Genomic DNA, 14993 nt, shown 5'->3' with positions numbered 1-14993 from the left:
TATAAGTGATCAAATATAAAGCTGTAATTATGTACAGAAAAGTGTTAAATTATGACAAGTTCATTTAATTACATAGCAGAATACCCTACAAATCAAATAAATTAGTAAATATTCTTTAAAGCCCTACAAAAAGAATAGCCAAAGATCGGGCAGATGGATAAAAGGGTCCAAGTATCGATTGCCTTGTGAAAGCAATGACGATCTCAATAAGCAGAATGATAATGTAAAAACTGCTTCTAATAAGTTTTCAGCATTTAGTGGATGGAATGGTAAGCAAAAAATAATAGTTTGGAAGGCAAAAACTATATGGTATCCATAGAAAAATACTTTACTGGTAAATATTTTCATGGAAGGTATATAACAAAATAAAAAATTAGGAAAAAATTATGACAAGCAACTAGAACATATCCCAAAATTATTCAAGCAGTTAAATTGAAACAGAATCTGACCCAGATACCATATTAGTCTTCAAGAAAGTAAACTGTACAGCTTATAGGTAGAAAATAAAATTAAAGTCAGTAAAGTAGTAAGTCACAGAATCACTATGATTGGAAATTTTACATAATAACTAGTGAAAGGGAAAGATGCAATGCCACTGTTAAATGTCCTATTTAGGTCCCTTACAGTAGTTTTAGCAACACTCAGAGCCATAGTTGTTGCATTACTTATTAGAACTGGACAACTTTTAGACCTAAAACTGGTTTTACTAAGGGCATGAAAATCACCTGAAGAAGTTCCAGTAACAGTAAAATCAATTGGTATAAAGCAGAGAAGGCCATAGCTAATTTACTTAACTATAATCCACCTTAAAAAATTATGCTTACCATTGGGTCTTATGTAAAGTTCACAAGTAAACATAGTTGGAGATTTGTCCTCAGCTGATGAATCTTTTTCCACTAATTCTTCCATAGTTGGATTTTGAGGCATCAGTTTAAAAAGGATTGATAGAAGATTTGACAACATATCTGACTGCCTACAAATTAAAAAATATATTGATTTACTGCATTACTTTCATTAAACTAAATTTATGTTACTGTATATCAAAGAACAGTATTATAAATATTATTATCACCATAGAAAATTAATTTAAAATAACAGTTAATATACAAAATATGTCCATGATGTAATTAAATACGTACCTTAAAAATGCTGAGTACTGGTGTTGATTAGCATCTGATGCAAATGTAATGGCATTTAAGGCCAGTCTCCAAGCTAATAAATATGCCGTTGTGTAAACAAAGATGTCGGTATTTGGTAAAACCACACATTCATCTCCAAACTTTTTATCACTAAGAGCAGCATCAACAATGCTAATACACTGCAAAGAAAATTTAATCCGTTAGAGCATTCTAGTAGTATATGTACTTTAATTATCATTGAAATTTTTTTGTATGTCTAAATCTTACTAATAAATAAGCAAGGGCAATATAATTAACAATGCAGGTTTCTCAGGCCAATTTACTCAACCTGGTAAAAAATAATCTTTCAAACTGTTTTTATATTGCATCATATATGTCTGTTAAGTGAAGAAAGTAGATTCATCAAAATTGGTGAAATTATCTTGGGAATACCCAAATTAAGTTACTTGTTAACAATTAGTGACTCCATTTTCTGAGAAAGCTTCTGCTATAATATTGGAATTTATTTTAATTTCAATCTTACTTATATTTAATAAACAAAACAATTATTTAACAACCAAAACAACTTACATTAAAGAATAGATCCACTAATAAAACTTTGTGACATTGCCGTACATTACCTTTTTCCTTAGACATGGCCAAAGATACATAATAATGTAAAGCACTTATCACAAATGTTGACGTTGACGTTGACGTGTTCCAAAATTGTCGTTGTCTTGGAGTTAGAACGTTCAGTTTTGTTCAGGGTTAATTTCCTATTACAATGTAGATGCCGGCCTAGCTAATGAGAAACTCTTACTGTAACTGTTCGCCGTGGCTGTGGTAACCTCCGAGGTAATTTACTTCTTACCTTTGACAGGTACATATTACGCACGCGCGAACTTAAGAAACCTATTAGGACAATTACTATTTTAAGTTTAATTTTAATTCATAAGTTTAATTTATTATTCATTTTACTTTAATTTTATTAACGGCTCATTACGCTAATAGTTTACTATACTAAGTAGCATTAAGTTTATTTTTACTTTTAACTTATTAAGAAAAAATAGAAAGCTTCGAGTGAAGCTAACGGCCGAATGGCTATTCCCCACAGTCGGACACAAATATCAATCCTTTCTGATTTCTAACACACTCCCCACAAAGGATTGCGATTATAGAATTGCAATGAATATCTTCATTAACCAAACATTATTTATTAAGGCCACCTTAAATCTGGCTACTGCGTTAAACAATTATTTCCAACAACGCTAAATAAAAGTATGGCCAAGTTACTTTAGTATCAGCCTCACGTTACTAAAAGTGTAGCATTTTAACTTAAGTCTTCACTTTATTTATTTTAAGTGTAGCATTTTATTTAAATTTTTACACCAATTTTAACTTAGCTTTAGTTACTATAGGCTATCTCCTAATTTTACTTTTTGTTTACATATTAGTTTATTTATTTATTACCTAGAAAGTAATTATTTGCAATTGCCCTTAATCCTTGTTTAAAGTTAAAGGAATAAAGCATTTAATAAAATATATCCTCATACTGAAAAAGTTTCGAGTGTGTAGCATTTTAGTCAAAATAAAAACTTGATTATTAGTAATTACAGTAAATAATATACTGAAAAGCAGATATTACAAATTATCTAAATTTTCCCTTAGCATTCTTTCAAATCTTTCGGTAGCCTTTCTCTTGGGTCTTACAGACCTTTCGCCTTGTTCAACGTGAATAGATTCAGGTTTATTTATACTGCCTGTTTCTACCTTAATTTCCATTGAATTATCTCTGGTTTGCCTTTCTCTTATAGCATGTGTCACTGACAGTTCCATAGGATAAAGATTACAAATAGAATGATATTCTATAGCCCCATTAGCTTGCTTTAGTTTTCACTGACCTATATTATTGTCAAATCCTAATATTAATTCTAATACCTTACCCATCATCCAAAATGGTCTGGGCTTATTAATAGCTTTAATTAGGACAATGTCACCAACTTTAATTCTATTTTCCCATTTACTTTGGTACAAATTTCTGCTATGTTCTCTCAGGCTTAAGAGATAATTTTCATACCATAATTTCTTAAAATTTTCAATAATTTCTTCCTGTATTTCTACAGTTCTCTCTAAAGAAGGTTGACTAGAATCGTCCAACCAAACATCACCATCATCTTTTCTCAAAATGAGGGATGAATTACCATGCAATTTGATAAAGGAATTTGGAGTTATAAACTCTAAATTTTCTGAGCTTGATCTATATGTTAAAAGGCCTGGAATTTATCGCTAATTGAATATTAGAAAGGGTGTTATTATTCAGTTAATAATTCAAAGTAAGTTATTTAGATCTTCCTATTACTTTATAAAGACAATTCTTTAACACTCTAATCAATCTCTCCAAGCAGAACCAACCCATGCTGAATATAAAGGAATTTTAATGTGTTTGATATTACATTTCCTTAATTCAGATTGAAATTCCTGCGACTCCAAAGACCTTTCAAGGATACTTCCACCCTTGAGAAAAGACTTAGCGTTGTCACTGTACAGGTATTGTGGTATTGTGTACATATTACTAAATCTTTGGAAAGCGAGAACAAAATTTTTAGTGGACATGTCTGGTAACAATTCAAAGTGCACAGCGCGCACGTTAAGACAAGTGAAAACTAATATGAACATTTTTGTGGTCTTACCACTCAACTCATCCCTAACCCAAAGGTGTCCTGTGAAATCAATACCTACATGCTGAAAAGGCTTGACTAAATTCATGTGGTGTTTTAGGCATATCTGTAAACTTCGGGTATCTGTAAGCTAAGGCATTATATTTCCTACATATATTACAACTACTCATCTCAGTCTTTACAACTGACCTACCCTTGGGAATCCAAAATCCCTGTTCCCTAAGGTAGTTTAATGTAGTGCCTATTCCTAAATGCTGTACCTTCAAATGACAATGCTTTATTAACAATGAGGTAAACCTATGCTCTTTAGGAAGTAATACTGGGTTATGAACATCAAAGTCAAAGTACAACACTTAGATATTCTTCCCCTAGACCTAATTATACCCTTTGAATCTAAAATAAATTTAAATTGGACACTAGAGGAGGTATATTATTAGTAATATTGGCATGCTTTGTAAAATATCTAATTCTACTGTAAAGTATTCTTTTCTGTGCAATTTTCACCCAATACTCTAAGGCTTTCTTTTTAGGATCACCACCCTTTAATCTACTACAAAATTTGAACAAGTAACTGGTAATTCTTAACAATTGTTCATAATTTGACATTTTATTTATATTGAGAATACCAGCGTTTACTTTATTTATTTGCATAGTGCATACTGTACTTATTTGATGCTTATAGTAAGGCGATATGCTCAATAAAGGGTAAAGAGGCCACTTGTCAAAATCATTACTCAACCATTCTGGACCTTCTAGCCAATAAGTTGATTTACTTAAATATTTAGTATAGGATAAACCTCTGGTGATCATATCAGCGGATTTCTTCTGTATTACATAGTGATATAAGACAGGTAGTTTAAATAGCTTAGATATTTCAACTTTAAGACCATCTGCCTCAAGTACTCTATTTCTAACAAATTTAGATTTTATTTTAGTTTCTCTGGTCAATAGCCCAATTTTAAAACCACTTGAGCATCAACACAAATATTAATGAATTGAAAATTTATATTATTGTAGGCTTCTAGTAAAGAAGGTAAACATTTAAAAGCTAGAATTACTCCCATTAGTTCCAAAGTGGGGACACTATGCTCATTTCTCTTATTCAGTGGAGCCAATTTAGATTTGGAGAACAAATAAGAACTTTTATCATTTTGATTAACCGCATAGGCCACAAACCCATAGGCCTCCACAGAGCTATCACAAAAAATGTGAAGACCATACGAGTCTAGTTCATTAAGGGACTCTCTAGGAATTTAAGAAGTTCAGATAACATTTCAAAATCTCTACTAATAATTTTCATTTCCCCACAAAGGTCTTTAGGTAAATTTTGATCCCAACCAACATCTAATTTCCATATTTTTCTCATTAAAATTTTGCCTCTTATTGTTACAGGAAGGACTATATTCAAAGGATCAAATATTTTAGAAGTTTGTGACAATACTTTTCTTTTTGTGTCTGCTTCTGGGTCTATTTTACAAGGCGCAAGACTAAAAAGAATCATTATTTACGTTGAATCTATAACCCAATACTTTATCCTCTTCGCAGAATGTTCAACAAGTCTATTATCAGACGACATTTTTTCTCTCAACTCTACACAATTGGAGTTCCAAGACCTTAAAATAAAGCCCCCTTGTTCCATCCTATCATTAGCTTGCTTATACAAATTTTTCATTTCATCAATGTTGTTACCAGTTACAAGAAGATTGTCTACATAAAAGTTATTAGTTAATATTTCTTTACACTTATCATCAGGATAACTTTCTGCGTGATGTTTTCATAACAAAAATTTAATATAAAAAGGTGAAGAAGTGTAACCAAAAACTATTGTTTTTGTAGCGATAAGATACTAATTTATTTCCCCGTTTCCAAAAGAAACAAAATCTATTTTTGTCCACTTCATTTTTTAATTTAATCATCAAAAAAGCTTGTTTGACGTCACTCAACATTACATATTTATTAGTTCTAAAGTAAAAGAGCAATTTCAGTATTGAGCCATTAAATCTATCCCAGGATAAGCTGCTTCATTAAGTGAAGGCAATTCCCTGTAAGTTTTTAAAGAACAGTTAAATACTGGCCTGATTTTTGTGGTAACTTGCTCTTCTAATTTTATAACTGGTCTATGGGGAATCCATATACTTATGATAGTCGAGGACTTACTTTAATTTCCTCGATTATACCATCCTCGAGTTGTTTATCAAAAACTTCCTGGTATTTGTCAATGAGACCCTTTTTACCAAGATACTCTACTGTTCTGTCTAATACCTTAAGTGAAACAAAATGATTAGATGGGACGCTGTCAATTTTATCAGTATACCAGGGCAATTCTACATGATAAAATCCATTATCAAAAGAGATCCCCTCTCTAAATCTGTCAATTTATTCTTTATCAAAGGAGACCAATTCTTTTTCACACTTTTTTATTCCCAAGGATTCAAGACTAAAAAGGTGTTCGCGTCCATTGTCTACCTCACTGTCTTCTAATATATGCTCTAATGGATTGAAAATAAGATTTTAGAGGATCCACTTACTAAATTTACACGCTTTTTGTTTTAAACATTCAGTGTTTTCTTACTAACCATGGAGTCCATAATGGCTCTAAAACTCTCTTGGCCTGCATCCCAAAAAGTTGAAAAACAAGGCTTACCATTACCTAATGGAGCTACTCTTATTATTGTTTACGACTAAACAAGCTCCACCCAACATTTTAGTCCAAGTTACCAAAGGTAAAAACTGAATGATATCTATTCCTAACAACATGTCAACCTTCATACTTTCATGGTTTCTGTGGTCACAAAAAGTCTCATCCAATAAAGCAATATTATTTTCTTTAAATTTATTTATTATTTGATTCATGCCAGGCACTTCAAAGTTTATATTGAGCGATTTGTCAACTAATAAAGGTATGAATATTAAATTATTGTTTATATTTATTCCAGTGGACATTTGCTTGAAGCCCTTAGTTTCTTGCCCTATATATGTCTTACATCACATTCCAAAGCATACAACGCCTCTACATCCTGACAAAGATCTTTAGCTGCAGATTCGGAAATATACGACCGCTGACTGCCAGTGTCAAACAAACATCTGACTTTCCTAGCCTTTTTGCCATTTCTTAAATACAAAGTCATAGTGGGTAAAATGTGAGACGCATCAAAACTTCTTTGAGCAAAACATAAGCTTACGTTAGTTTTTAGTAGTTAGTTCGGCTTTATTCAAAGAAGGGCACAATGGAGTTATGTGTTCCCTCTTTCTACACAACAGACATTCAACCTTAACTTATTTTGTTTCCCGTAACATTCATTGTCTTCGTGCCCTGAACCAGCGCATCTAGTGCATAGTGAAAGTTCCCTCAGTCTGGCCAATCTATCATTATAATTATTAAAGTTAACACATTTTCCCAAAGTATGGCCTTCAGCTGCACACAATTTACAAATTAACTTAGTTACTTTATTTGCAAATTTAAAATTTTGAATCGTACTTACACCTACCTTATTTTCTTTAGGTTTAAAATGAACTGCTAGGACTAGGTTTACTAGAGGTTTTAGTGAGGGTCTTTTTTCTATTGGAAACAGTTTTAGATAAAGTTTTGATAATTTCATTATAATTAGAAAGAATGTCAGATATATTAGGATAATTAGTATTTAATTTGTGAACCAACTCTCTCTTTACTGGTATGGGGAGTTTATTAAATACTATATGACTCACAAATTTATGCCCAGAGGACCCCACTTCCAATAAATCAATATTATGTGCTTTCAATTCATGCAGATAGGATTTGATTTCGTTGAGGTAAACTTTCACCGACGAGAATTCTTGATCATATTCAACACTTGGTGCAGCACTCAAAATGTTCTTAAAAGTCTCGTCAACAATATAATCTATGTCAAGAATTCCTTCTTTTAACATTTCAATTGCCAAGTGGTAGTTACGGTCAGAAATAGTCAAATGCTTAACTACCTTCAAGGCATAGCCCCTAAGGTACCCATGTAAATATATTTGTTTGGCAGAATCGGACAGATTTTTTCTGGACCCAATGACATTATTAAATTGATTAAGGAAAGAATTGAAAGCAAATTTATCTTTCTCCTCTCCACTAAAGTTTCCACATTCTAAAGGACGGGGGTTTCCCATCAGACATATTCATTCTAGACATCATTTCTAAAACTTTATCGGCAGATAAGTTGCTAGAAGCCCCACTTAACTCACTTATGAATTGTTCATATTGGTCAAGCTCTATACTAACCTGAATGCTATATTCTGCCTGACTATCTAACTCCTCATTATAAAATTGTTCATTACTGATCATTATTTCATGTGTCTCCAAAACATTATTAATTTTTTCATCAAAGTGTTTAACCTGCTCGATCTCTTTTTCGATTTCAGTTATTTGAGTCTTACAAAAGGAAGAAGTCAATTTATTATCACCATGAAGCTCCGTTAGCTTCTTTAAGTAAATAGTTACCTTCCGTTTGTGTATTCCCCGCATCCTCCTCAAGGATGATATAATATTCATAGGGTTAACAAACTCTTCCTCTTTATCAGACATGATTAACTAATTATACTCGATAGATTTAGTATCAATAGCCTGCAAATATTTAAAAGATAACACCCCACCTAAGTTATCGATGCTTACGGGTTACCTAGTACATTATGAAATAGATTATAATACATAATATAAGTTACTAATTACGTCGCACTTGAGTTCCATATTGGTTACCATTCGAAATACCGAGCGACAGTTAGCCAGTTAGCCGTTTCTAAAAAATCACTTACTTCACCGAACGATAAACACATATTTACCTCCGAAATATTATATGGAATACACGACAATTTTGGAATTATATTGGAATTTATTTTAATTTCAATCTTACTTATATTTAATAAACAAAACAATTATTTAACAACCAAAACAACTTACATTAAAGAATAGATCCACTAATAAAACTTTGTGACATTGCCGTACATTACCTTTTTCCTTAGACATGGCCAAAGATACATAATAATGTAAAGCACTTATCACAAATGTTGACGTTGACGTTGACGTGTTCCAAAATTGTCGTTGTCTTGGAGTTAGAACGTTCAGTTTTGTTCAGGGTTAATTTCCTATTACAATGTAGATGCCGGCCTAGCTAATGAGAAACTCTTACTGTAACTGTTCGCCGTGGCTGTGGTAACCTCCGAGGTAATTTACTTCTTACCTTTGACAGGTACATATTACGCACGCGCGAACTTAAGACCTATTAGGCAATTACTAGTTTAAGTAATTTAATTCATAAGTTTAATTTTATTATTCATTTTACTTATCATTAACGCTAATAGTTACTATACTAAGTAGCATTAAGTTATTTACTTTTAACTTATTAAGAAAAATAGAAAGCTTCGAGTGAAGCTAACGGCCGAATGGCTATTCCCCACAGTCGGACACAAATATCAATCCTTTCTGATTTCTAACAATAAACACTGAAATACTAAATTTCATGGCAGGCACATTTCCAATTTCTCTAGCAGTAAATAAGAAGCCATACAATGTGCAAGTACATAACATAGGGGTTCCTACTTATGGTGTACAATGCATGAAACTATACATATATGGTACCAAAGTTCTTTGTATTGTTTCTTTAGAACCCACCTGTATTGCTTCCTGCACTCTACTTTTCCTCTATTCCTTTTGGAATATATTAACTATCCAACTCCTTGTGAAGATCTTTTTTAGGTAGTATATTAATATACCCATCAAATATTCTTTAGTTTTCAAGGTCTCTTAGAAGATTTTAAAATATTTTTAGGAGTGTATTGTAATTTTTATTACAAGTACCATTCTTTTTAAATAACAAGCTATGCTGGGATTAACTACTGCCATCCCCATTCCCTCCTTATACCTACATGAAAGCACATCTATTGCCAGAGAGTTCAGTTATTTTATATGTAACTTCACTTATACAACATATTAAGATGCATGAAATATACTATTTAATGTAAGACTTTGCACAATGCACATAGTTTTTTTGTACAGTGCAGTTCCTCACAGCTGATCTATACAGTAACTACAATATAATGCTTCTGGTCACCTGGTTTGAAGTTCAAGCTACTTTGCAAAAACTACTGTATTACATATTACTGCGTTTTAAGGAAGTATTTTCATATTTTCATTTTCAATGTCCTATTAGTATGAATATAATAAGGCAATTACACCAACAGCTTATCCCAAGAGTCTGAGAATATAAACCTTGAGTAAAAGGGGTTGACTATAATTTTTTTTAAAATCCTATCTGGAGTTTCTCCATCCCAAAATTCTAGATTTTCGATAAATTTTATAACTCTAAAATGAAATACAAATTTGGTAAGAAGACACAGATTTACAAGTATCAAGAGGAGGAATGCCAAAAAAAAATATTTTGCTTCAAATGTAACAAAGTAAATGTATTTTATCCTTACCGCTGGTGCAGTTTCTTCAATAGCTAGTAAGGCAGTAATTCTATATACACATACTAAAACAAAACACAGGATTTTAACCCTTTGAGTTCGGAGGGGGTTTTCCTAAAATCTGTGTGCAGCACAGCATTCTCTGACCAATTACAGCTGTATCAATAGTTTTCTCTTATTCTTTGCTGTAAATGTACTGTCCTTGTTACAAAGCACATTTTGTTGTACATTTGAATCTGAATGCTTATACTTCATTGTATCAATTTCAAAAATGTAAAATAACAAAACAAAAAAGTCAAAATGTGCTTGAAATTTGGCAAAACCTTTTAGTGTATGAAGTCATTTAACATCATCAGAATCTCAAGGGTTGGGAACAGGATGACATCATTTGATGTCGGTGGAATGTCAAAGGATCAACTTGGCCAGAAAGTCATAACGACAAATTATTTCTCTTATTTTCATTTTTAAATTTACTATAAATCCTCACATTAAATCTGTAAACTCACACTGTTCCCTATTAAATATCAGTAATCATCAGCTCTGGTGATTCTGCTGGATTTTATTTTGTTTTAATCTACATACTGACTTTCACTTGTGCATTATGTGATGCTGTCCCACATGAATTATCAATCCAAGATTTGATTCTATAATCACTTTTACTTCAAAAACTATCACCAACATACCATAGCAACTCAACTGTAATTCTACCACATAATATTAAGCAACAACGTTTACAAGACATTACACTTTTCTTTCATTTACGCCTTATTATTACTGACAATGTTGACAGTTTGACTAGACCATTTTGTTAACATTCTCAACTCGCATAGAGCTGTTCTTGACTTACTTATCCCCTATCTTGTCCTGGAATTACACTTCACAAAATCCTTTACAAAAATTTCATAGTAAGTTTACAAGACCATACTATTCTAGTATATCACATAAACTTATTACGTAAATACATAAAAGCACTATAGACGTAATGGAACTGCTACAAAGTCAATCACAACAATTTTTCATGAGTAAGAGAATTGATAAAAATGACAAATTTTTAATCAATGTGTATTTTTCATAACTAACAAACCGGAGGTCTTAACATTAGGATAAATAACTTAACGCCAGCTGGAAACCGGTAAAGTTAAAAAATTGTGTATGCATCCCATATACCCCTCTTTAACTTGTGATCCTGTTATGTAATAATAATGAGATCTTTAAAATTAAAAGTGACAGGAAATAGAGTTAGCACGAATATCTCCTTCAGTATATGCTCATGGCTTCTTTCTCTCACAAAAATATCCCATGCAAATGCTAGTCCTGTACAGGATGCTGCATGTACTGACCCTTTGCTTCTGAGCTAAACTGCTTTCTGCTGTTTACTTTTTACTTAATATTCCCATTAGACTCTTCCCACTTACCTGTTCAACTTCTACTTTTTCTTAATCTAATTTTCATCAATCATTTAAAAACAAATCCTTTTTTGTAAACCTAATGAAAGTCCATAAATGTGACTCAGTTATTTCAAACTTTAATAACCAATAAAATTCTACTAACCAATTACTGTTGCCCCTGACTCCAGTCATTTTAAAACAATGTTCTTTCTTTGTGAGATGCCAATGAAACCATGCCTACAAAAAGATTTATAAACCTCATAGGAACACCACAACTTGAATACATTCTCATTGTAATCCTGAATATTTTTACAACACAGCACAGCAATTCTGAAAATAAAACACAAAGAAAATTTTACCTCATTTATGATTCTTGTGATTGGATAGGGTAGAGGCCTCTGCGGCATATCATCAGTGTCAATTACGTCAACCTCATTCTTCTCCCACTGTTCCATTACATTGGGTAATATAGTTGTGATCAAGTTATAAGCAGAAAACTGACTTGGAGGATGAGGGGATTCAAGGAGTGGCATCAAGTGATTTAAAAGAACCTGCAAAATAAAAACTTATTAAATAAAAATGAAAATAAAATGTGAGTTTACATTCCTTGATTCATTACTCATACAATACTTGAAGGAAAATTATATTTATTTAACTTAAAGAGACATTCATAATGTTATTATATGGGTATACATAGATCCTTCAAAATTAAATGAAAAATTAGTAAAATTATTTTCAGGTACATCTGGTCATAGAATGATTAATAGTTTTGAAATTCCCTTAGCTACAAAGAACAAATTTTCCTATCATAAATTACTGTGATAACACTGCTCACTTGCTGAGAGTCGGGAAGCTTCAGTTCAGCTTCTGCATCCTCTACTTTATAAATTGGAGGCAAGTTGTGATTCAGAAGCTCCTCTTCACCAGCAAAGCACACACCGATGCAAATAGCCCGGCACACACCATACAAAATAACCGTTGGTAACTGTCTAAATGATTCTGAAAAAAAATATTTTTTCTCATCTTTGGGAATACATTTAAGCAAATTATGTTTCACTTTTAAACAACTTGCAAAACCCAAAAGTTACAGCAACTTTATCAACTATTTTACACTTGGGATACACTCACAAATACATTTTCAAACTTACCAGAAACTTCAACAAAAATGGGAATGATTGGGCTGTACACTGATGGCGAAAAGAATTCCTTCCAGTCGTCAGCAAGCTTTGAAGGATATTTCTCTTTTTCAGTCAGTGTTGGGAGTTTTGCCATAAACTCACTGACACATCCTATGCATTTACAAACTGCACAGGCAAAGGTTCCAGCAACAGTTTCCTTGCCAATACTCTGTAATTGTCAAAACAATTTATTTTCTTGTATATAACTGAGCAATGTTTATGCTTCACTACATAAAACTATAGTGCTTATAATTTTGGAAAATGAGTATGCACTGAAAAACAGCAATTAAACAAGATATTCTACATTGTTAACAAGTGTTACAACTGCTGGTAACTAGTACACACATGTGGAGTAGAACATATCATACCACAAAGGACATAAAAATCATGGTTCCTCCCTCATTATCAACCACAAAAAAAAATTAATAAACATCATAGTTCCTCTCTCATTGTCAACCAAAAAAAAAAATCAATAAAAAACGAATGAACAGTACAGCAAATATCTGGAACTTTCAACCTTCCATTATGAGGTCACTAGTATCTAGATTTTCTTAAAGAGCAGAAATATTAATGAATTAAGTTATAGAACACACAAAAGAGAAAAAGCTTACATGAAATTATAATACAGTACTTCTTTTACTTTAAATACTTCAAACAAGCTAAAAGCAATTTTTCATATTTAATTATACCTATTCAATTATAATCACAAATTCATACAAAGTTTGAAATTATATTTGTTTTACTCTTGTCATTCTTACTCTTACCTTTCTCAAAATTTTGATCTTGAGTTTGGAAGATATGACACCATGTTTAAAAACATATTATTATGAAAGTTCCAAATTACACCTGTGCAGTGACCTACCAATATATATAAAATAAATTCTTTAGCAAAGCAAGATAACAAAACTGATTACTACTTCTTTTTTGCTTAAAAAGAATATCTTGAATTGAGTACTAATTCATTTTGATCAGGAGATTTCTAAGTCAAATAGTTTAATTACAGTGAAGCCCCTGTATTTGCAGACTCCAGATTCATGGACTCACATATTCGCAGATTCCTCTACGGGCGTTATTCATGAGAAATTCGCCCATTCACGGTACTTTTCTATAAAAAATATCCACAAATTACTGGGTTTTTTTTATCAATTTCATCATAAAATGCACTTTTTGTGATCAAACTATAAAAAACCAGGTATAAACATTTTTAGTGGGTTTTCCTCAAGTTTTAACTAACAAAATAGGCAGTTTTAAGTGTTTTTATAGGGGTTCCAACTATTCGCAGATTCTAGCTATTTGTGAGGGGTCTGCTGTACTGTCAATTAAACTAATAGTAAAGGGTACAAATAGTATTCTAAAAATAAATAGCAAACTTTTGTTAATCAATTTTTGTATTTTTCATAGCTAAACAAACCTTTGGTATTAACAATTGAATAATCTTCTAGTGCTAACTGGAAACAAGTTAAAGAACAATCAAAGATTGTAAGAGCAAGGAACCTGTGTCATCTGGCAACTCATGCATATACGAGATGGAAGCTGGTCACCGACTGGGTTTGGAACCTCGTGATGTGTCAAGTCTTTCTTTAATCACCTTGGAAAATAGAATTTTGCTTTGCTTCTCCTACCCCCAAACCGTTTTTTTTTTTTTTTTATACCTAACCACGTGATTTCTTTCATATCTATCCAACCAAGAAGTCCCGTGAGCATCAATGTTTTTAGATGGCCTTCCAAGATTCCCATATTCACGTTCCTTTGGGACAGATGTAAATTGCAGTACGTAGATGTGCCTAACACCTTTTCCTCTGCCTCATCATCGGCTGTGTTATGTGTAATGCTGGTCCATCTCCCAAGGGGATTCCGCTGTCTAGCATACTAGTATTCATAAACTTCTTCAGCACGAATTTTAATGGCGGACGACCTCTGGTTATGTTGTTCCTGTCTGCTTGCAGGACCAGTCAAGACTGCTGTCTCATCTCTTTCCCATCATTTTGGTGAGGGAGGGGCGTGAGTTGCATGGCTCACTCTATTCCCTTTATCCTTACAGATAAATAGGATTCTTTTCACTCTCACAGGATAGAACATGTCTTCTTTCCTGAGGGAGAGAGCATGTCAGCCCTACTTTTCATGTTGAAGTCTGGCAGCGGCGGCGTTCCGCTCAGAACTTGGGAGCCCCTCTGCTACGCTTCCCTCTGACAGAGATGCCACTTCACT

General features: G+C 32.5%; 1 protein-coding gene across 1 annotated transcript in view; it reads right to left on the bottom strand.

The window, feature by feature from the left end:
* Positions 1-14993, bottom strand: part of LOC135207340 (E3 ubiquitin-protein ligase listerin-like) — a 350507-nt gene that overhangs the window by 32634 nt on the left and 302880 nt on the right. The window contains exons 12-16 of the mRNA XM_064239051.1: positions 12756-12954; positions 12443-12606; positions 11967-12158; positions 1140-1318; positions 825-973 (exon numbers count right to left, since the gene is read on the bottom strand). Of these exons, the coding sequence (XP_064095121.1) occupies positions 825-973; positions 1140-1318; positions 11967-12158; positions 12443-12606; positions 12756-12954 (883 nt within the window). The remainder of the gene's footprint in view (positions 1-824; positions 974-1139; positions 1319-11966; positions 12159-12442; positions 12607-12755; positions 12955-14993) is intronic.

Source organism: Macrobrachium nipponense, chromosome 32 (assembly GCF_015104395.2).
Source record: "Macrobrachium nipponense isolate FS-2020 chromosome 32, ASM1510439v2, whole genome shotgun sequence".
In the NCBI taxonomy this organism is placed as follows: domain Eukaryota; kingdom Metazoa; phylum Arthropoda; class Malacostraca; order Decapoda; family Palaemonidae; genus Macrobrachium; species Macrobrachium nipponense.
This window is presented reverse-complemented; position numbering and strand designations above follow the sequence as displayed.